The 22880-nt window shown below is 44.6% G+C and overlaps 1 protein-coding gene across 2 annotated transcripts in view; it reads right to left on the bottom strand.

Moving 5' to 3' along the window:
• Positions 1-173: 173 nt before the first annotated feature.
• The window catches only part of zfpm2a (zinc finger protein, FOG family member 2a), a 123687-nt gene continuing 100980 nt past the window's right edge, over positions 174-22880 (bottom strand). For both annotated transcript variants that reach the window (XM_034228882.1, XM_034228876.1), the window contains exons 6-8: positions 5015-5221; positions 4158-4385; positions 174-3795 (exon numbers count right to left, since the gene is read on the bottom strand). In XM_034228882.1, coding sequence (XP_034084773.1) covers positions 1259-3795; positions 4158-4385; positions 5015-5221 — 2972 coding nt within the window. In that variant the 3' untranslated portion in view covers positions 174-1258. The remainder of the gene's footprint in view (positions 3796-4157; positions 4386-5014; positions 5222-22880) is intronic.

A 22880-nucleotide genomic window follows, 5' to 3' on the forward strand; every position in this document is an offset into this window, starting at 1 on the left:
TTACTCATATGTTGCCCCATACTTCAACACAGTCATTAAGTTATGGCAAAAATCAATGGACAGTACACAATTCGCATTGACCTGTAGTCCAGCAAATACTTTGCCTACACAAATAAATGTTTAGATACTCTAGTTTTCACATTTGCAAGTAAAGAAAGACCAGACAACAGCGGTTTATCCTGAGGATTTAAGTTTAATTATGACACCACATCAAAATAAAAATTTCCAACAGATCTGGAATTTAATTCCATCCATATACATGCATAGCAACAACGTTTTAAGAAACATTTTCTCCCATAATCAGGACATTGGAATGATCATTTTTACATCAGTATCCCCACTGACCTCCCGCCCATCTTGTTCGTCAGCAATAAATTCTTGTACAACTTCTTTTTTTTCCCTTTGGGGTTTACAAATAATTATATGCACAGTCCCCATTTCATAATACTGCTTTTCAGTAATGTTCCCTCATTTACAAAGTATTGCATTGAGAGCAAATTTCCAAAAGGGAGACCAAAGTGTATCATCAAACAGAAATACGAGTACTATACAAGAATGCTGCCATCCTCATGAAAACATCCACATCTGAGTTGAAGAAAAGAGACAGGGACAAACAGCCACATATGTATGCAAAGCCATGTGTATATGCCAAAATGTGAGATGCAGGGTTGTGCCTGGTTATCACCCCCAAATGGTGATTTCTTTTTTTTAAGGCAAACAAGTCATTAGTAGCAATCTGCAATTGACATTTTGAGCATATACAGAAACTGGTACAGCAAATAAGAATACACAAGTGCCTCAGTAGCTATTTTTGTGTCTAAAATGCATCTCATTTTTGTATTGTCTATTTGTTTCATTGAGCCTACACTACAGTGTAAACAATATGTGTGCTACACAAGAATGACTATACAATAACATTACAAACAACTCTGATATAAATTTCCTTTTGAATTTAAATTAAGATCACTACTTCTATTAATACTGATTGTAAAATAAATTAATGTGAAAGTGGCACCAATATTATTCTTGATTCATTTTTCTTTTCTTTTTCTTTTTTAACCAATGGTTTTTGCATTATCAAGTCTTAAAACAATGAAAGAAGAAGCTTCTCTTGATTGTCCACAAGCAGCGTATAGCACTGCGTGATGCACTATTCCAGACACAACAGTGTACCAAAACATAGGAGAAAAAAGGGGTCAAAGTTTGGAAGGGAATAGGGCTGGGGGGAAGAAGAAGAACGTGTCTTATTCTTCTCAACTTATTTGACATGCTCTGCAGCATGTGATGAACAGTAGAACTTCTTGTGGGTAATAAAGTTTGACAGGTTGTTGAACTGGATATCACAGAGGCGGCAGTACTTGCCACTTCCAGAGCCGTTCACACCTTTGTTGGTTGTGGGCGGCGCCTCCTCGCTTGGAGACTTGGAGGAAGGCGACATGTTCTCGTTGGAGTCGCCCTGGTTCTCGGTGGCCCACGTGGGTGAAGGGTTGGGGGGCTGGCCGTCTGGCTGATTCTCCTGCTGTGGAGGAGCCGTGCCTGAACGCTCCTCGTTCTTGTGCCCCCCGTTGACGATGACCATGCCTCGGTTTTTGGGCAGTAGGGGTAGGGGTTCCTTGCCGGGGTGGGGGCAACCGTTAGCAGCAGGCGGCTGGGCCTGCTCTCTGGTTGTTCCTGTCTCCCCTCCTCCCGTGCCTCCTCCCCCATTAACGCTCTGCTCCTGTTCGCTGGCCTCTCCCTGCATCGCTGGTCCGCCAGTCACATAATCAGTTGACTTTATCCCGAAATACGGCGACAATTGCTCGGGACCTTTCATCTTCTTTATTGCTCCGGGATAGAGGCAGTGGGACAGAAACATATTCTTGCTCTCGTCTTTTGATGGGATGAGCTGGGGCTCAGCAAAAGTTTTGGCTCCCGGCGCGGGCCCCAAGTGAGGGGGGAACATGCCTCCATTCTGCAACAACACCTTCCCATTGCCATTCTTCTCACATTTGCCCGGGCTCTTATCGTAGACTTCATCTGGGTTGTTGTTGGCTTCAATCTTCACATCGGGGAACATGGTCGGCTCCATGCTGCCAGTCTCGTTCTGGTGTTGAGTGGCAGTGGTAGCAGCAGCAGCAGCAGCAGCGGCGGCGGCTGTTGCTGGGCAAAAGTTCTGTTTGTGCGCCAGGTAGTTCTCCACTTTGTTAAAACTTATCTTGCACACTGCACATTCGTGATAGTCCAACAGTCTTTTAGGGGAGCTACATGTCTTGTCAGAGGCTGGCGAACACTTTTTGCTGAGATCGATGGGAGTGTCCAGCTCCTGTTGCTCCCCTGTATTGCATTTGGGAGCCATGATAGGTTTAGTGACAGTCAGAGAGGCCTCCAGGTGTTTGGGTACCATACCAGGGAAGATGTCACAGCGCGGGTGGAAGCGATCTGCTAGGCTCTCTACTGCTTCCTGGGATGTACAAGGGTTCATTGGAGGAACCCCGAGAAAACCTGGCTGACCCATGGGCCTCTGGTGCTCCTGGTCAGGAAGACACATCTCGTACATCTTCCTGCGCTTACGGGCCCTGATGGTTCTCTGCATGGAGGGGACCTTGTTGCTGGACATGCGTTTCATGGGTGGGTCATGACGGGTGGCACAGTAGTACTGCTTGTGGACCATGAAGGTCTCGTGGCGGCTGAAGGTGATATTGCAGGCCTCACAGACCGTCTTGTTTGGGTCATTGTCACTTTCCACCAGACCAGTAGTGGGGCTTTTTCCCTCCAAGGGCTGGCCATTGAGCCTCTCTTCAGCCCCAGTTGGGGTAGAGACCTTCTTCACCTGTCCAGCTAGATCCTTTTCTGGCCCTTTAGCCCCAGCATTGATCATGTCCAACACATTGGAGGTCAGACAGGCGGACTGCATGAGGTGGTTGTCGGCGTCCGTAGGGTGGCAGCCGGTCAACATGTTAACAGAACTGTGCCCACTGTTGGGGCTCACCGCCTCTGGAACCTTGTCTGAGAGGGCGGAGAAGTCGGGGGACTTCGTCATGTGTTGCCAGCGGCTGTTACAGTAGTGCTTTTTGTGGACCAAATAGTTGTCTAGGTTGCTGAAGGTGATATTGCATTCGAAACAGGTGGCCCCCTTGGGCATAAGAGGACTGTAGATGACAGGGGGGTAGTTGTTTCCTCCGTGGCGCAGCCTCCGGTGAACTAGCTCTGACATTTTAGCAAGAATCTCAGAAGCCTGTGGGACTACTGAAATGTCTTGGGAGAAAGCAAACTGAGACAAGAAGGGGCCCATGGGAAATGTAGGCATGTTATGCTGCACAGGGGAGGAGGCCAGTCGGGGGCTGGAGGGCTCAGACTTGATCCTAGTGTAAGAAAAACTGGCTTTGCTGCCTGGGTGAGCCTCTCCCTTCTGAAGGGACAGCATGGGCTTCTTCTCTGCCTTGTCAGCCTCTCCGTCTGTGCTGGTCTCCTTGTTGAGGGCCCCTTTGGGACTTCCCAGCAGAGCATCCTTCCTGTTGGCCAGCTCAGCGCGGGCCTGCTGCTTCTGCTGCTGGAGGCTTTCCTCGGGCCCCCTGGGAGAATGCTCGGTGCCGTCGCCTTCCCTGTGAAGTTTGCTACCGTGCCCATGTAAGTCCTGATGCTGTAAGAGTTCCCTGTGGCTCTGGAAGCTGATATGGCAGTGATTGCATCTGAAGGCCGCCTGTGACAGGTGAGACATGATGTGATGCTGGAATGTAATAAGAGAATCTGCCGTGTAGTTACAGATTGTGCATTTCAAGCTGGTGCCAGGAGGGAGGCTCTCTTCCATTTTGACACCTGTGAAGGAGATAAAAGGGAGAAATGCTCAGAATCTCGCCTCCCACTTCTCCTTTAGAGTTAACTCTAGACACCATCAAACGCTCATGCAATATGCCAAGCTTATTCCCATCCACTCGATTTCTTTTTTGTTGCTCAAGGATAAACTGTCAACTATGCAAGCTGACAGCAGGATATGTATATTTCTGAAAGGAAATGACAGTCATTTTTTTCAAACCTGTGTTAAACTCTGTCCCTGTGTATATTTTTCTAAAACATCTTACTTAAAAAATGAATTGAAAGTAGCCACCTTCATGAATTGTCATATGTACAAATATTGTAATCTATTATGTTAAAGAGTGTTCTGAATCCATGAAACTCACCACTGTGTGAGGTGCTCAGGTGTATTTCCAGGGCCCTGGCTCCAGAGAAGGTCTTGGTGCACTGTGGGAAGGGGCACAAACTGGGGGTTTGGTGGGGGCCGCTGTCATTTTCCTCCACCACCGTCTCTGGCTCCCTCTGTCGCCCGCTGCAATAGTACATCAGATGGGCCTGCAGGTTCCTCTCGCTCCTGAACCAGATCCCACATGCCTTGCAGGGGAAGATGTCCTCTGGAGGGACAAGGAAAGGGACAAAGGGTACAGGATATCAGGACATATAGCGCACTTTCATATTTATGCATAAGTATAAAGATAAAGAGCTTGCACGCACGTACACACACACACACACACACACACACACACACACACACACACACACACACACACACACACACACACTCCTCTTCTCTACAGTTCTGACTCTCAAAGCCTGCGTTTAAATCCTCAGCTGCTGCATATCGCTGTGTTGCTACCACTCGGTTGGTGCCCTTTCTCAAGGGCAAACAAGAACACTGGACCATCTGCTTACAGAAGCCTCCCTGTCGAGCTGAACCCAGATAGCCCTCACTAAGTAAACAAACACACTATTTGCATGAGGCGTGTATTTTGCAATTAACACGTTAGTCCGAGCCTCAGTGTGTTTATGTGAACCCAAAACTTGAAGGTCGATGGCTCTTATCTCCGGCGCAGAGACTCATCTGGGTTAATCTACGCCCGGCGGAGACGACGCTCCTTGTTAAGCAGGTGACTGAGTGCAGGCTGTGGAACAGTGTGTGTGTGCGAGAGAGAGAAGGAGAGCATGCATGTGTGATTGTGGGAACAAAAGCATGTCTTGCTGGTGTTGATGCACGGACACTCACTGTTCACGATGGCAGTGGGCAGGATGGAAGCCATGGCGGCCTGCTGGGGCAGGAGCTGGATGCTGTCCAGCAGCCTGGCTGGGTACATGCCCTCGCTCAGAGACATGTGGTTCACCGCCTGCAGACGCGTGTCAAAGTCCACCGCAAACGCCACCAGCTCCTCGCCCTCCATCATGTTCTTGGTGGTGGTGCACCATAGTTGGCCACCTGGACAAAACAGAAATAGACGAGAGATTAGAACCGATGCCCCAAGAGAAGAGCATGTGCTGCATGTATACGTGAGACTTAAATGTCAAGGCATTACGCAACATAAGAAATATATTTGTGTGCACAACATCTCAAAGACTCAATGGTGTGTTGCATAACAGTATGTAGTGGAAACATGAGTGGATTTTTTTTCTCTTCCCCCTTAAAGTATAAAAAAATGACATGTAAGTGTTTCGGCAGCAACATGTCTTTCCAAAAATGATGGCCCTTATTTCTCAGAGGATGCTGTCACAAGTTATTCAATGCTATGAGTACTATAAAACCTCCTTTGTTTAGAACATTCTGAAATTCACAGACGGATATCTAAAAAAAACCTTCCCAAATGCAACTATGCACTGAAGGTACATGTGTAAATGTGTTTTTCAAAAAGAATGAACAAATCCTTTAAAAATGTCAATTTTTTCTGTCAATCAAACGTCTTTTAGGCTCCAAGCACTGATATCCAGAAGCCAGGAAAACCTCAGCTGGGGTAAACTGTAGCCCACAGTGCTGTTGTCAGCTAGAACACTGAGACAGGTCCTTCATATTATTAGATTGTTGTGTTTTGGGATTAAGCATTCCTCTGAAATCTTCTGAACATATTCATTAAGTCAGAGGAAGGGGGAGGGTGCAGGGGGAAGGAAGGGAAAGGGGGGGGGGTAGAGGGGAGAGAGTGAAGGTTTTAGCTTAGATAATATTTATCTCAGCACATGACAGGCTTTTCAGCTGCACTTCATTTTCCATTGAAGAGATTAAAGTTTTTAATATGACTATTTACAGAAATCTGGCGGGGGAGATAACAACAAACTATGATACGCTCATGCTAAATGGCAGAATTAGGACATTGTTTCTGAGGAAAGCTGGACAATTAATTAAAGCACGCTGTTAGCTTTCAAAGATGTGCAAACATACCGACGGAGTGTCAGGCTGAGAGGGGGACATGTGATTTGAGCCCTGGCTGATGTGGAATAAAGAGAGTCCTGAGGAGAGGTGTGCAGGCAGGGGGGATGCGGCTCCAAAAGCCCCCGCACATGTGGAACACTGATTACTCGTGTTTACACAAAACCTGTGAATCACTGGGTTTAAAGCCACCCTGTAGACACGGTGAAGGTGCTCGAGGACTGAAGGAAAACAATCCACTTTGCTGTGGATTTGCTAGAAATGGGGAAACTACAGTTAGGGAATGATACGGTGGCCGACAGGAGCGAACGCACTGCAACACACGTGAGGAGAAACACGCTGCACATAACATAATGATGCAAATGTAAAAAACACAAACGTGCCAACACGTGAAAATTAAATAAAACATCTTCACTAACATCCAACAACACGCGCAGCATTCAGAAAACATTCACTAACTTGACGAAACATGCACAGGGTTTACTAAAAGTGCTGCATACTGTATATACAAAACGCTGCAATAACAAAGCTCTTAATTAACAATGACTATTTGGAAAGATATCTCATCACTCCTCCAGGCACAACGGAAAGGGAACACTCAAGGTGACGCTCATAGCTGGGACCGGAGAGCTTGTTGATCAATAAAGTTGGACCACTGTCACTGGACATTTGATTGGCTTATGTGATTGCATGGTTCCTCCCGGTGTTATTGCAGATCTGCTGGAAGCTACAGTAGCTAGCTAACGTAACTATAATATGACAAAACATCTTTTATTTGCAGTGTTTTATGTTTGCAGCGTTTCGTTTATGCAGCAACTTTAGTAAATGCTGTGCGTGTGTCGTCAAGTTGGTGAAGATGTTTCTTCATTTTCACATGTTTTGGCACATTTGTGTTTTTATGTTTGAATTGTTTTTAAAAGTGCAGTGCGTTTCTCCTTATGGAAGTTGTTGGGGCTGTTGTAGCGCATTTGCCCCTGTCGACCACCATAGAATGAGCCTCAACACTATTTCGGAAAGCTTTATGTATAAATTACCTTATGAACAGAATAGCCCCATTATATTTATGTAAAATTGAATATTTCAGATTTCACATCACTGTTTTGATTCAACTCTTTTCCTAGCCCTCCCTATCTGCTGGTGAAGCACTGAGAATTAGACCAGCACAAACGTGTCAAAGGAGTGAAATAGTATTAAAATATGCTATCTTTCAAAGTCCCATTTGTGTGCAGGCTTCCTCCCCGTAAGTGTGTGTGTGTGTGTGTGTGTGTGTGTGTGTTTAAAGAGCAGTGGCCTATCTGTCGGCCAATCTGCTGTGACGAGACACACACTTCAGGCCGCTCCACTTCATCGTTTTGATTCTGTCATACCACACACTGCCTGGAGAGGCCCCTTTGAATTTTTATCTCCTAATTAAAATAACAAAACTCCTCTCCACTGTCTGCCCAAGTTACCATCAAGGTAGATACAAACTGCCACTGACAATGGCGGGGGGAATATATCGCAGTCACAGCCACACAAGTTTCCCTCTGAATGGATCTTTTAGTTCACACGCGCTCTGCTTACAAAGAGAATTACGAACTATAGATACCAATCAGTCTTTTTTAGATCAATCCATATCAAAGATACTGTATGCTCTCCTCAGCTGAAATAAAATGGAGTCTGATGGAAGTGTTTTACTGCATTTTGACGGCGGAATAAGCACTCAGATTTGCATCCCTTCAGCCAAGAATGCTACAGATCCATCTGGTGTGTGTGAGAATGCTGGAAGTGAGTTTTAGGACGGCGTGTCCCAGTTTTACTGAGCAACACCAAACACTGAGGCAGCACTTGTAACAGTCGCTCAACCAAGACAAGGTAGTAAGGAACATGTGCAGTAAACATTTCATCAAACTGCAAATCCCAGATATTGCTTTCTATTTTTGACAGTTTTTAATGGATTTTTCAGCATTTTGGATGTTTTTTCTACTGTTTTCTGAAATGCATCGTGATCCTGCATAGCTTCACATCACTATTTTACATTTAGAAATATAAATGTGTGATTTACCGTGCCGTCCTAACACCCAAACATACCTACAGCACATTATGTCCGTGTCATTTCCATGCACATATAGAGATGCATGGTATAGAACACCGACAGCACAGGGTGTCAGGTGGGCAACAAAACAACCCGTGAAGGAGCTGTCCCCTGAAAGATTGGTCATGGCTGTTTCCCTCTGACAGCCTTTCCATGACAGGTGATTTTAATCACAGGAACACAGGTGAGCCACCTATAACAATGGCATGAAAGAGGGAGCGGGGAGGGGGGGTCAAGAGTTAGAGCGGTGGTGAAAGTGGGGGAAAGGCTGGGAAAAGTGCAGCTTGTGATTTGCACTTGTTTGCCTCGCTAACTGTCTGCAGTGAGCTGCCTTTGTGCAGTGGCCAATGCAGTTAGAATGAAGGCTATTGTCTAAATCCTCCTGCAGAGCACCTGATAAAAGAATAAAGAACTATGACATATTCTAAAAACAATGGAGGAATTAAGGCGAGACAATAGGCCAGCTGCCTCATTAAAACAATCAAAAACGGCATCCTGTACGTAGTCCAGATAATTAAAAACCACTGCTTCCTACGGTCTCTCAATACATATCCACCGGCTCACTGAGGCCCGAGACGGTGGCTCTGCTGGCTAAATGCCCTCTTCCCTCTCGCCCCTTTGATTAATGCTTTATTTGAACGTGCAGTTGAAGATGAACATATGAAGGAATTCATGAAACAAAATTATAATGCAAGCCCTTCCCTTTCCATAAGTACTTATAAACTAATCAAATGTCTCAGGATGAATCACAGGGACACGGGGCTTGTGTCGCCTCCCCTTTTGCCTAAAGCCCCCCGAGAGATTTCAAAGTGCAGGCACCACAGGGCATTTTTTAATTTTCTCACTTTAAATGACTCTATGAGAAAAGGGATGTGTACAGTATCTGTATATGTATGTGGGGGGGGGGGGAGGAGGCAGGGGAGAATAGAGCGCCAGATACTTGAGCAGGAATACAAACATTTTGGCTCCCTGCGAACCGCTACCACCGTATCTTAATGAAGCCGCAAACAAATCTCTCATGCCTCGTGCAAAAAGCTGAGAGACAACAAAGCGGGGCAGAAAATAACAGAAGGGCCCGGATAATTAAACTGGCCTGAAGACAGGTATTCAAATGTTGGTGTGTAAACAGCACAAGTCTTTAATAGTTTAGCTGTAAAATGCGTAGTTAAGCACATCAGCACTTGCCTCTCCCCATCTGTCCAAACACATTACGGCTGCAGAGGCCATTACAGCGCCGGAGTACACTGCACGACAGACACATATTATGGGAGGGGTTTCAATGGGGCTTCTGGGAAAACTGTCCCATTGGCATTACCTGGGTGCATCACAGGGTCATGTTTTAGTTTTAAAAATCAGTCATTTTCCTTTGTCTAGCCTGATTTATTCAGTGTTTCCCTTTGGTTTGGTGATTCTGCTGCTTCAAGTTCCCCTCTCCTTCTATTGGCTGCTTGCTAACTGCTGGTCTTAATTGTGAAGTGGGGCTCGCGGCGCCTGCAGCCACAGAGAGGGTTGTAATTAAAGACCTCTACTCTTCTTGTCTTCAAATCAGCTCCAACTCCTCCTGGTCAAATGGGAACAAGCTTCGTCGCACCTGCGAATATCAAGTAGCTGTTACCACCTCCTTTTTTTAAATTTAACAATCATACCAGGAGTAAATTACAACTTCCCCCCCTCTGAATCTTGTGAACATATTTATCGTGGATGAATAATATCTGTGTCTGCACCTGACAGTGCTGCGACAAACAAAGCCTTCCTCATGAATACTGGTAAATATTTGGACTGGATCATCACAGTGGAACACATTAAGGATGACTCACAGCAGAGAGGGAAAACGCTGAGTTGGAGAACATCATTCACGGGGTCAAACAAGCTTACTATTATTGACGGTACGCTAAACTAGAATTAGCTGACTCTACTTTTATTTCACTAAGGCACTGACACAGATTGAGTCTCTCCTACGCTCCATCCACCTCCTCCTCTGGTTCATGTTCTGTGCCGGCCACTAGGAGGCACTCTTCTCATGCTCTAGCTGCAGCTCTGTTGTTGCTGTGATGATGCAGAGCGACTCAGACATGGCAGAGCTGGAAGTCGACAGTGAACATCCTCGCTGGTAAAGATCTTACTCTCAGGAGAAATGTATTTGCATCAATTTTGACATGTTTTGTCTCGATTATGGCCTTCAAATGATGTTTTTTAAGCAAAAATCTGGGACAAAGAAATCTCAATTCTTTAACGTTTAATAATCTTTTTGCCGCATTTCTTTTGCAGCACAAATTAGGTATCCCAATCATTTTATATTTCAAAGATTCTCAAATCACATCCACAATTCTGCTATTTTTCCAGATAAATAAATACCGTTGAGTAAATATGTGTTTACAGAGAACTCGCCTGGTCGTCCCTGACACCCCCCAAACCCCCAGATTTCCCCTCCTTTTTGCACTACGGAGCCACACTAATTTTAGCATCAAGTGTTTTGCAGATATAGCCAGTGTGCAGAGCTCATAGATGGCCTCGAGCATATGGCACACGGGTCAGAATCCACAAATTAAAAAGTCCTCCCAGGGGAGCCTGGAACACGCCGCTGTCTCTATAGCATACATTCACAGGCAACAAAGACATAAAAGCAGCACAGCACCGAACAATGTCATCCAACACTATGAACTGTTTGAACACACCAAAACAGTTGTGAAAAAAAATCTATCAATGATGCGATTCAGCACATGATTTAACGAGTAAAAAATGAAATGTATCACTTTGAAATTAAAAGAGCCTACTAGTCTCTGGAGACTGGTGTAGCTTTTTCAATAGGCAGGAGGATGTTTGCCTGCTAATAGTGTTGTAATCATTTTGATAGAGAGGAGAACAAAATGAGAATTAGCAGAGCGCACTGACAGTTTGAATATTTAAATATGAGTTTATTATACAAATTTCCCACTGAAATTCATTAAATGTGGTGTGTTATTTTTAGAAAAACTATTTATGAGGCACATTCAAATCTGAAATAATTACTAAACAAATGAAATGTTTTAAATGAGGATCCTTTTTGCTTTGCAGGTAACACACTGTGCTGTCAGAGTGAGTCGCTGCAAAGCAGTTCTCCTCATTAGCTGCCACACAGTAAAGTGGAGGGCCCATTAGAGCTGAGACTGGCTCCTCTCCTCGCGCTCTGCTTTATTCTTTATTTGGACAGGTTTGTCCCGTTGAGCACTCTATTAGCTCTCCTTCTCTGCGGGTGCTGCCGGTTGTGGCCGGTCGACATGTGTTTACTGCGGCCCCTGCTGCGGCGGCAGGCTGGTTGGGGGCCCGTCCTGACCGAGCCCTAGCTAATGGGACCAGAAGACCCCATTGTGACAGGGGCACCGCTGCGATGAGCACCGCAGCAGAACCCTCCCTCTACTCCAGCTGCGGCCCCGTGGCCCATGTCCCCCCCCCCATTATACCCATCACGGGAGCAGGTGAACGGCGGAGGGCCAAACGCCGGTGAGTTCGCTTTTTCCCTGCGAGAGCCACTCGCCATCGCCACACGCCTCAGTGGTTCCTCCAACATGGCTCCGGCCCTGCGCCACAGGGACTGGCTTGCGTGTGTGTGTGTGTGTGTGTGTGTGTGTGTGTGTGTGTGTGTGTGTGTGTGTGTGTGTTGTGTGTGTGTGTGTGTGTGTGTGTGTGTGTGTGTGTGTGTGTGTGTGTGTGTGTGTGTGTGTGTGTGTGTGTTGTGTGTGTGTGTGTGTATGGTGGATGCCAGCCCTAATGGAAATGCTTGCCGTTTAAAAAAATGGGAGCTTCTCTCCTCTTTGGAAAGGTCTTTTTTTTGGCCTTCTGGTGCTGGCAGTTCTTTTTTTCCTCTCCAGAAGGACCGAGAGCCAGGGAGACGCACCTGTCATCCATTTTTTTGGAATTCGACATTATTGATCTGGTCGTGAGGAATGGAATTTATGAGTGTTTTAATCATTGATTTGTGTTTAAAAAAAACAAGTGTTTCTATGCCTCAATGACAGTGTATGTGCTAATTCCCAGTACAGAACACACACACTCACTGACACACACCTACACGGCCCAGTCACCGGTGCAACATCCCAGCATGCCCTCTGTCTCTGCACCCCTGTAATTCTACATATTGCTTAAAGTATGTGCTAATTAAATGTTCCGTCGGTTTGCAAGGGTAAATAAATAATCTGCGGCTAAAAGGCCTAATTGCGTTTGTCACATTGTGTCTCGTGGCTGGTGCATCGGGAGTACAGCCGCTGCCCTTGCTCGTTGCCATTCTGTCGTCCTGGCAAGCCCCCGCGCTGCCCCAGGTATCACCACGCGGCCATCTGGAGCCGACATCTGTCTCTCTATTGATCACAAGGGTTTAGCACTTGATCAAACAGACTGCGACAGGAAATTGCTCTTTTCCCCACAGAAAAGGCCAATCGCCTGCGTGAGGGTAATAGAGTGGAACTGAGTTGCAGCACCAGCGCGGCGGGCAGCATGGCGGTGTGATCCGCTGTGGAGGGTGGCACTGCGCTGAAGTCCACTGCCATGTTACCAACACCATGTTTCACGATAATATTTATAAAAATCAGATGTTAAATATTCCACTCTTTGAGAATCTGTGTATGCATGCAGAAGATGAGCCCATCAGCTCTTATTAAAAAAAATAGTCGTTTGAAGAGCAGCATTCATCTTTCAAGTTGTTCAGGTAAAAGCCAACAGCTGTCTGAAAGTGTTAGAAAACTGGAATATGCTACATGATAAGTACGCCAGATGGTGGGAAATTAATGTATTTCTACTGAAAAAAAACTTCATTTTAGCATTAGCATTAGGGCTGCATTCTGACATTTCAACGTCAGTCAATATAATAATTAAAATCAATTGTAGCAGCTTTAAAAATGATCTTATTAATAGAAACTAAGTGAGATTCAGAGTGGGAACTCCCTGACGAGGCTGCAGTTGTCTCCTGCTCCTCGCTGTATCCCCACTAGAGTTCAACACACCATTAGTGCCTGAGGTGAAGCTCCTGAATGTGTGTTACAGTATGTTAGCTGAGGCTGCGGTCCACATTTAACAAAAAATAGTGCCTTCCCCTCTGCTCAGGCATGCTTTCCAGGCACTCACTGTAACACCATGTTTAGCAAGTATGGACAATTTGATACTGAAGGTGACATTTATTCCGCATTGTGGCAAATATTTAATTGTTCCTGCAGAGAGCGAGATATGTTTCCCCTTGCCTACAGTGCTGGGATTGTCCTTTGGAATATGATGCAAATTTGGGATGTAGCAACTAATTCCTTCCTCGCACCCCTGTACAACCCCCCCCCCCACCCTCAATCCTCCGCCAGCCTCCATCCTTCCCCAGACACGAGGATTCTGATTAATCGTGTGACCGCCCCTCGCTTTGCATTTTACACAATCTCACGGCGCCACGGTGAGATGTGTGAGGTGTTTCGCCACTTTTGGCGAGCAGAAAAGATGTAGCCCAAGGAAGAACAAGTCGAAAGTGTGAGGAAAAAAAATATGACCAGGGGACGTGATAAAAAATTATCAGCCAGTGTGTTTTCCTGTTTGGTTTTAATCTACATTTAATTAAATTCTTATCTGCTGTGTGCTTATGGCTGCATTTGAATGGCGAGGCTGCATTCATTATGAATGGTAAAATTGAACTCAGTACATTGTGTGTGGCCCAATAAAGAAACAAGACTCTTATTGCGGTGCATGCACAAGCTCCAACAGACATGCGGAAAAAATAAGTCAATTAAGATCGCTCTTTAAATTACCGCTGTATCAAAACAAGGGGCGGGTGCAGGCTCCATAATAGAATCCTGACAGGGGGGGGGAGCACATGCCTGTTGTTAATATACATCCCACTTGATACAGCCAATTGTATTAGCAGTTTATGGAATGCACAGAGTTGATGAACGCTAGATTTACTATTCTGTCATGATTATCGACATTGCTGCAGAAGGAAAAAAAAAAGTTGACTATGGAGGTCAAAAAAAAATGGCTGTAAAATAAGATTCCTCATAAAGATTCATAACGATAGAGGTCAACGACAAAGGTCAGATTATACAATATGTAAGCTGAAGACAGAGGTGGGAAGTAACTAAGTACATTTACTTAAGTACTGTATTTCCATTTTATGCTACTTTATACTTTCGCTCCACTACATTTATTAAACAGCTTTTGCTACTTTTAACAAAATGCATCTCTAAAAAGTCTAACTAGTGGACTAACTCTTTAAGTCACAAAATATTTAAATTATTACAAATATTTTACAAAAATGTACAACAGTACAATTCTACATTATTATCTCAAAATGTCACATATATAAATATAATAATATACACGCATAATGGCAATTTTTCTGGGCAATGATTACTTTTTATACTTTTAGTACATTTTCTCAGATAATACTTTTGTTCTTTTACCTAGGTAATATTTTGAATGCAGGACTTTTACTTGTAATGAAGTATTTTGAGTGTAATGTAGTGGTACTTTCACTCAAGTAGATCATTTGAATACTTCATACACAGTTAAACTGAAAGGAGTAGAAAAAAGAAGCTCCAAAATTGTAATGCTATTGACAAAAGACACACGGCTTAAAATGGGCGGGCGGCACTTCATAAGCTAAGAACAATATCCCATAGGCAGCACCCCGGAAAACGTGGAAGAAGGCCCTGATCCGATACTACAAAGTTGGGCCCCAGCAAAATCCCTAAATCTTCCCGTTTGCTTATTCGGAGCAGCGTGGGGGGGAGGGGAGCTCCCGCTGCCTGGCCATGTTTACAGAGCCGTTCTCATCTCTAGGCCCTGCTCATCCACGGCACTGACACACGGTGTCGACATGATTAGGGGTCCGCCTTTGCATAGGGGCTGTGTGCGGGGGGTTGGAGGATCGGCAGATGAATGACTTTGGTGCATCGGAGAGGGATCACAGCAGATAATCGCACCCGACTGCTGCGCCGCGCCTCTCAGATCTGGTCTTTAAAATAATGTTCGGAGTCAAGTCTCTCTAAAGCTTTCTTTCGCAGGTTATCTTCCGCATTTTATGTTTGCTGTTTAAATCTTAACAGGACACGAGCAGCAAGGGAGAGCAAATATGTCTGGAGTCGGAGGAACCGGAGTGGAAATGTCATTGCGAGGGGGTGAAGATTAGCTGAAGCAGGGGCTGAGGAGATGAAACTCCTCGTTTTTTCCATTGGCTTTCACTCCTCCAGAGAAACTGTTGAATGTAACCTTGGGAGGCGGGATTCCTCTGGGGATAATGAATCTGACCTCATGCTACACTGAGAAAACGGAATTACATTAGGTGTGTTATGTCAACAGATTTCACATAACTGTATTAGGTTAGTTGAAAGCATTCATATTAAGTTTAAACTCATATATTGGATTTAAACTTAATATTATTGCTACAGATACAGTTATGTGAAATCTGTTGACATGATTTAATTAAAGTCAACGTTTCGGTTTTTCAGTGTACAACAGATTCAAAGACAAACACCAATCAGTGCATTTGAATACAGGCCACCACCACTGGCTCACAGACACTGAACACACCACAACATAAATTCCAATATCATAAATACTGCTATCACACAAACAGAGCAGCCATAAAGTAGGCTGACTGTGTCTGGGACTATAAACCTCTGGCGTTACTCATAGGGAATAAACACACATGCACAATTTACTGCACTAGATCCCCCCTTTGTTTATCTTTTAAATAAGCACACTTTATCATGCTCCTGCATAAGCAAATTGCATGCAATGTGTGTTGTTTTAACATTTGATATGCTGTCCAGAAGATTCATTTCTCCCTGCGAAATTCAATTGTCTCTGCAATATCCCGCTGCCATAGGCATCAGGCCCCATCACCTGTTCGTTATCGCTGGCTGTCCTGTTTGGGAAAGCTCTTGAAACGGTGCCACGGCATTGACTCTCAGTTAACAGCAGGTCTGTGAACTTCTCACGCTTGATGGCGGAGGCTGGGAAATTACGCTAACAACTAATTAACATCATAAAGAGCGCTTTAAATGGACCGACGACACCTGCAACCTTCATTTGCACACGCAGAGTTACCTGTGTTTTTATTTTCCAAGATAGCGCATGCATTTTTTTGCGGAATATTCATTTTCCTGTGGCTGGCTTCAGAATTGGCACCACTGTCCTTGTTTTTTACTATGTACTGTAAGGAAAGAGAAAAAATGCCACCAGGCCAAAATAGAAATTGTCAAAACAGAGAGCTGGCAGAATTCCTAAAGCAGTTTTTTTCAGCTTAAAAAATGCACTTGCTATATGCTGTGCCTGAAAAAACACATTCCATTTCTAATTTCTGTGAATTTAAAATATTTCCAGGCGCAGACATGGACCTCCAGTTACTGGTCCGAATAACAAAGTGCTGCCTGTCAGTCGGAGACACTTTGCTGGCTGGCTGAGCTAAGCTGGTTTAGACTGACAAGTCTGGCACTTCCTCTCTAACTGCACCCCCCCCCCTCTCCCATCCTCACAGATGACCACAGTACAGTCAAGTATCCATGTTCCTTGAAAGCTCTCCGCGTCTTCCCTTTAAAAAGGTCTGAAACAGCGGCTAACTTCCACAGCACGCTAATGCACTCACACCTCATTACAGAGCCACATTATGGACTACAGCAGTAATACTCCTTTAATCTTCTCCAAATCGCTATAAATGTCAAGCTGGGGGCCAGGGACTTCCCAGTCTACTGCACCAATGGCTTAGCCTGCGATCCCCTCTTTTCCTGTATTAGCCATAGCCGGAGAATTACACTCCTCTCTGCCAGATCCCCTGAAACTTCCAACGCTTTTGTTCCAACATTCAATGCACCATTAACATACGCTTTGAAATGGTGTCTCCCATCCCTTTCCCCCCCAAAAAGCAGCTAAATATGAAAACAGTTGATACCCCTACCCCGCCATATACCCCGCCCGTCCCTCCCCCTTCTTTTTTCCCTCAGCCACTCCTAATGAGACGCAACATCCCTGTCTCTCCACTGAAGGATCCAGACTTCCCGTGTGATAGAGAGACCGAGCGGCTGTTTATTAATAATGAATTTGGATGTTTGCGCGCGGAATTGTTATCAGCGCGCTCACACAATCCCACCAATAGTTTGCCCTGATGGGGTAGCCGGGTTCCTCATTAGCAGAACATATTTAATCCAGAAGTTTCTTATCAAATGTCACACCTGCATCTCTAAATGGCATTTTCACATTCATTCGCCTGTATTTGGGAGATGAGGCTCCAAGGTGCTTTGCAGAGATTAAGAAGGAGAGAGAGTGCAAGCTTATTTTATCATTTAGCGGGTCTGGAAGGAATCCAAGGAGTTTTTGTCTTGTTGTTGTAATTAGAAAGCCTTTTAAGTGATAACGCCTGCATAGGAATATGAATATGTAGCGATCAGGCCAGCCCCCTCCCCTCCCTTCCTCATCTCTTCTCTTCCTCCTTTCTTTCTCTTGGCTTTTTTAAATTGTTGAATGCTGAGTTTTTGTTCTATGTACAGCAAGGATTAACTCGGAAGCTTCAGAAGTTTAATGAAAGACTTGAAAGTGCACACTTTTTCTCGTTTCTGGCTGTGACAGTGTTTCTTTCTTTCTTGCGAGATGACATGTGTACAACGCCTGTCTTTATGCCCAAAGCAAAAGGATGGACTTCACTTAAGGATACATTTGATTAGCAGCACTTGACAAAACATAATGTACAGTATAGGGCAGCAACAAAACAATTCATTTGATTGTTGGCGATTACTTTCGAGATTCATCGATACATTGTTTGGTCTTTGCAGGGGCCATATTCTGCTCATTTCCAGGTTTACACTTGTATGCAGTGTCTCTCCTGTGACATGTCTCCATGCTTTAATGCTCAAAAAGGTCTTTCTTTTCCTCAAACTGCCTGAGCTGCAGCACCTCTTTTCACCCTCTTAGAGATGTCCCGCCCCTTAGCCTATCAAGTACACTGTGTTGGAGAGCTAGCCAATCAAAGTGCTATCGTTACATAGTGATGTCATTATGTTACGGCATAAACGAAGGAGCATAATAGAGCCTCTTTAAAAATGTCAACAATTGGGAAAAATGTCAATTCTAGTTCTCAAAGCCTAAGGGATGGATTGTTTTGTCAGTATAAAACCCAAACTATTCACTTTAATATGATATCATACATAGAAAGCAGGACAGCATGATCAATTACTTTAAAGATGAATTGCTTATGAAAGTATTCTAAAGATTTTCCGAAGTACTACTGGATTTGGCTAATCGTACAGCAATTCAACCCAAAAAACGCATTATATTATTTGTACATTTCTTTTAGTTTTGCTAATATCTTACATTAAAAGAGCTGTTTGATAAACATAGTGTTCAGCCTTCACTGAAACCACCACGCCCATTTCAAAGCAGTGGAGAATGTAACATTTCCTGCTACAACACTCCTCTCCAGCTGCAGAAAGATGGAGCAGGTCTGCAGTCCCCCCTCTCAGTAGTGGCATTTAGTCCCAGTGTATATCCAGAGAAGCTGCTGCTAACCATCGGGCCAGAGATAAGTGCAAAACTGAGAAGTATTGATCCAGTAATAGTGGTTCACGCTTTGACTCTGACACCTTAACCCTGCAGACATAATGTCATAGCCTCTTATCCTTTCCTCTTAACACAACCTGCCTATCTCCCACAAGCTGTCACCTCTAGTAATACGCTTCTCAAAAGCTCCCCTAAATCACTGAAATCATTGCACTTTCAGACATTATTTATTTCCCCCACCTCTTAAAAGTGAAGCATGATTTACAGGTTGGTGAAAGGTTGTGCCTTTTCCTTTTCCCCCCCTCCATATCCCTGAAGACTTTTTTTCTGTCTAGGTAATTCCATTTCCACCATTGTAGGAGCTGCTACGTCGCAATTACTATGTTAGGTCTGTGTAATTGTGTTGGCTTACAGCGTGTGATAAATACAGTGGAGCTACACCCGCACGGTGATCCCAGATGTATGGTTTAGACGTTTTCATTAATTGAAAGCGTCACTGTGTAACAGCGCGGTATTACACTCTGGCAGGTATGAATGAATTCTAATACAGCTTAATTACTCCACAGCTAAATATGTATTGTAGGGATCTCTTATGTGGGGCTTTTTATCAGGTACAAATCGCGAGTTGAAACCACTGGAGGGTGGGAGCGATAATTAGTGAGGATTTAAGCTTCCAGAATTCTGATAGAAGAAAACGCTCCAAACATCTCCCCCATGCACACAAAAGGCTGCAAAGTTTTTTTTGATCGATGTCTTTCAAACGGCTGCCACGAGAGCGTCTAGGCCATCGCTGAAGGTTGCCAAACGTTGACATTATATGCAAATTCTGTTTATTATCTTGCAGGCAGCACAGATCCTGCCGTGGTTGCGCTGGTGCAGCCCACAGCAACTTCCAAGCAAGGTTTATGCACAAGGGTTTCTAATTAGCTCTCTGAGGGCTGCAGTTAGCGCAGCACTTCTCACAACAGCCGTTGGGAAGTCGAACAGTAACTCGGAGGGCTCCATATGTTGCCCAGGAGGCCTGAGAGACACACTGATCCTGTGTGTTTCACAGTAAGAGACACTGTGTTCACTCCTGAGAGCAGTTTTACTGGGGACGGAGAGGGAAAGGTAGCCAAAGCAATCATTAGTTATTATGTATACTTCATTTAATATAGATTATTTTGAATACGGAGGCCTTGATGTCATTTCAATTGACTCAAAGATTTTCTGGCCAACTATTATTGTACAAAGTGTGGAAGAGTTTTTTTGTTTGATCAACTTTAACCCTGCTTCGAAAAGACAAGTTGTATCTCAGAACAGCACATTTGATCATTTGTGGACAAAATCAGAATCAGAGAAACTAGAATACACCCAGAGGGAATTCATTGGTTTGCATGACAGTTGTTCCATTATAGAATGAATAAAATCTAATAAAAGGAGTTAAAATGTTGTTTTATCAGATGTTATTATTATTTATGTTTTTATTAAGATTTTGTATTCATTAATTATTAGTTTTACTTATTGTTCATCACTTTTGTGTCATTCAATAGAATGATTTGTCAATTGATCAAAATGTAATATTAATACTATGTGACTCCAAATAAAGTAATACAAGTAATACTTTGTATTGTGTATTAAAGGTAAACACTTTAAAACAACACAAACATTATTTCTTAAAATGTGTGCAAAATCTTTTGCATCAAATAAAATGTCCAATTTGAACATTCATCAATACTTGTTTATCATTTGTAATGTGTATACAATCAAGCCACTAAAAGTCAGTGAGGTCACTACCTCCTCCTTTTGAGGCCCACAAATATTATTTCTTAAAAAATGTACAACAATGACATATTATCCAACATATAGAATATCCAATTTAAGATGGCTGAGAAAATCTGGGTTTCATGCTGATAACATATCTGTTTCACTACTTTCCATTTGAAAGTGCTAACCCAACACATCAGCACTTTCCATTTAGAGTCGGTATCTCCTGCAGAGGCCTCAGCTAACCCTCATCTCCAGGTGCTAACTGTTCCTCTATTTCAAAGCTCTGATGATCTCATATCTCCTTCAAAAGCAGAAAACCCCTGCCTCACCCTTCCTCTTTCTCTCAATTGCCATCTCCTCCCTTCTCTCTCAATCAGCATGCTTTTGACCCCAGCGGCGCCAAAAAAAGACGTTGCGCCTCATTAACTGAGGCATCACACTGGCTTTTTCAACTTATTGTCTCTCGCACCTTATCCGGCCCTTCATCTCAAACTTGGAATAAATTAGAACGATAACGATCGCGCGTGTGCCATTAGTCACAAATGAAGTGGTTAACGCCAAAGAAGAAAAAGGGGGGAAGATAAGGCTGAGATCTGATGCCGATTCATAAAAGAGAAGGCAGATTGTTGCAAAATGGCAGATAGAGCGTGCAAATGGGGTGCCGACATCACGAGGCAATGTTATTACCAAATTAGCTTGTGCTCTTTTCCCGCCCCATCCTGATCACAACCCCAAAGGAATGGAAGAGAAAGGACGGTATTGTGTGGCGCTTATTCTTTGAACAAATACTTCAGATTATACAGGAGGCACTGATGCTGCCTTTACCTCTTAGATGTATTTGCTTTTAATTCATACATTCGATCGTGACATTTTAAACAATTTCTCTATTGAGACTCGAGGCATTACAGGCCAAATGACAGTCCTGAGTAAATAGAAAATGTAAGGGGAGGTGGGGGTCCTGATAAGAGAAAACAGTGTTTGTTCAAGTTGGCTGCTGTTGGCTAAGGAAGGTCTTTTGTTCTCAGGTGAAGCTTGGTCGCTATCTAATGTGGCCTTACAGCTTAATACTTCTAATATTTGGTAGGGAGTAATTTCATTTTCAGAGGAGAATCTTTCAGCTAAACTTGGAAAAGAGAATGAGGACGGTAACCTAATTCGGCGCAGAGGACAATTATCATGTAAAAAGAAAGAAAAGCAAAGTGAGTGACACATCGCGGGCCGAGGTAGCATCGCTCCTTTCTGAAGAAGACAAACTGGTGGATTGAAGGTCTCTTGAATCCGGGCTGTCGCTGGGGGTAGGGGAGCTCTTGTAATTTGCAGAACTGGATCCATGGAGCGGGCATAAGGGAATAAGTTGGAAGGGGAAGAAGACAGAGAACAAACCTGGCAGGCACGTTGAGGCCATGCCAGTCCTGCCTGCGCCACGCGGTGTGGCAGGGGGTCCGTGCCAGGAAATGTGGCAAGAGGAGGAAAGATCAAACAACAAGGGCTGCAGATCTCCACCAATCTGCTCTGTATTAATGTCAGAGCCAAGGAGCAGCTGAACCAGACGTGATCCACAATGTGTGACAGCCACTCGCATGTGTGTGCGCGCACGTGTGTGTGTCTACATGACCATTCGCTGCAAACTGGACCAAATTCATAATGGCCTGGTGGTACGAGAGACGACTCAAAACTGTGTGTGAGACGTTCTTCCAACTTGTCCTGGGAGACAGTAGACAGTTTCCTCTCAAACTTATTTTTAAAACTAGAGGCTGAGCGCTTGAATCTGAGGTTTCACTCGAAAGCCTCCGTCACACAGCGGCATGATGGAGTGGTGGGATCCTGATGCCCGCACTGACATGCTTCACGGCTCCAGTGGGCTGCCCCCCCCCCCCGGGCTTGCGTCCCACTCCAGAAACTTGTTCTGTATAGCCGCAATAAAGCAAGCAGACGGCAAATGAGCTCCATGCTGCCATCGCTCCCTCCCGGACAGATGGCAAAATTAGACAATATGCTTTCCAAAATTACACTGAAATCACATGGCCACGTGTCCGCCTGTCCGTGCTCCGTCCGTCGTGGCCATCTTTGCTGGGGTGTGGCGCCTGTGGCAGCGGCGGGGAGAGGAGGATGGGGGGGGGGAAGCCAGTGCCAGCCTCATTGCTGTTGATTGATATCGGAGCACGCCGATGGGATGTAGGGCCAGCAGGAGCATGGGATGGTGGACGTGGGGATGAGGCGGGGAGAGGGGGGCTACATGGGCAGGGGTAGCTGGGGGAATGAGCCTGTTCTATTACGCTGCATGATGAACAGCCTGCTACTTGGAGTGCATCTGCAGGAGCCAGTTTGTAGCGCCGGGTCCTGAGAGAGATCTGGGAGGAGAGCAAATGTTTGAGGAGCGACTGCTGAAGCTCCCACTGC

The sequence above is a fragment of the Gymnodraco acuticeps genome, unplaced genomic scaffold, assembly GCF_902827175.1.
Source record: "Gymnodraco acuticeps unplaced genomic scaffold, fGymAcu1.1, whole genome shotgun sequence".
NCBI classification, from domain to species: domain Eukaryota; kingdom Metazoa; phylum Chordata; class Actinopteri; order Perciformes; family Bathydraconidae; genus Gymnodraco; species Gymnodraco acuticeps.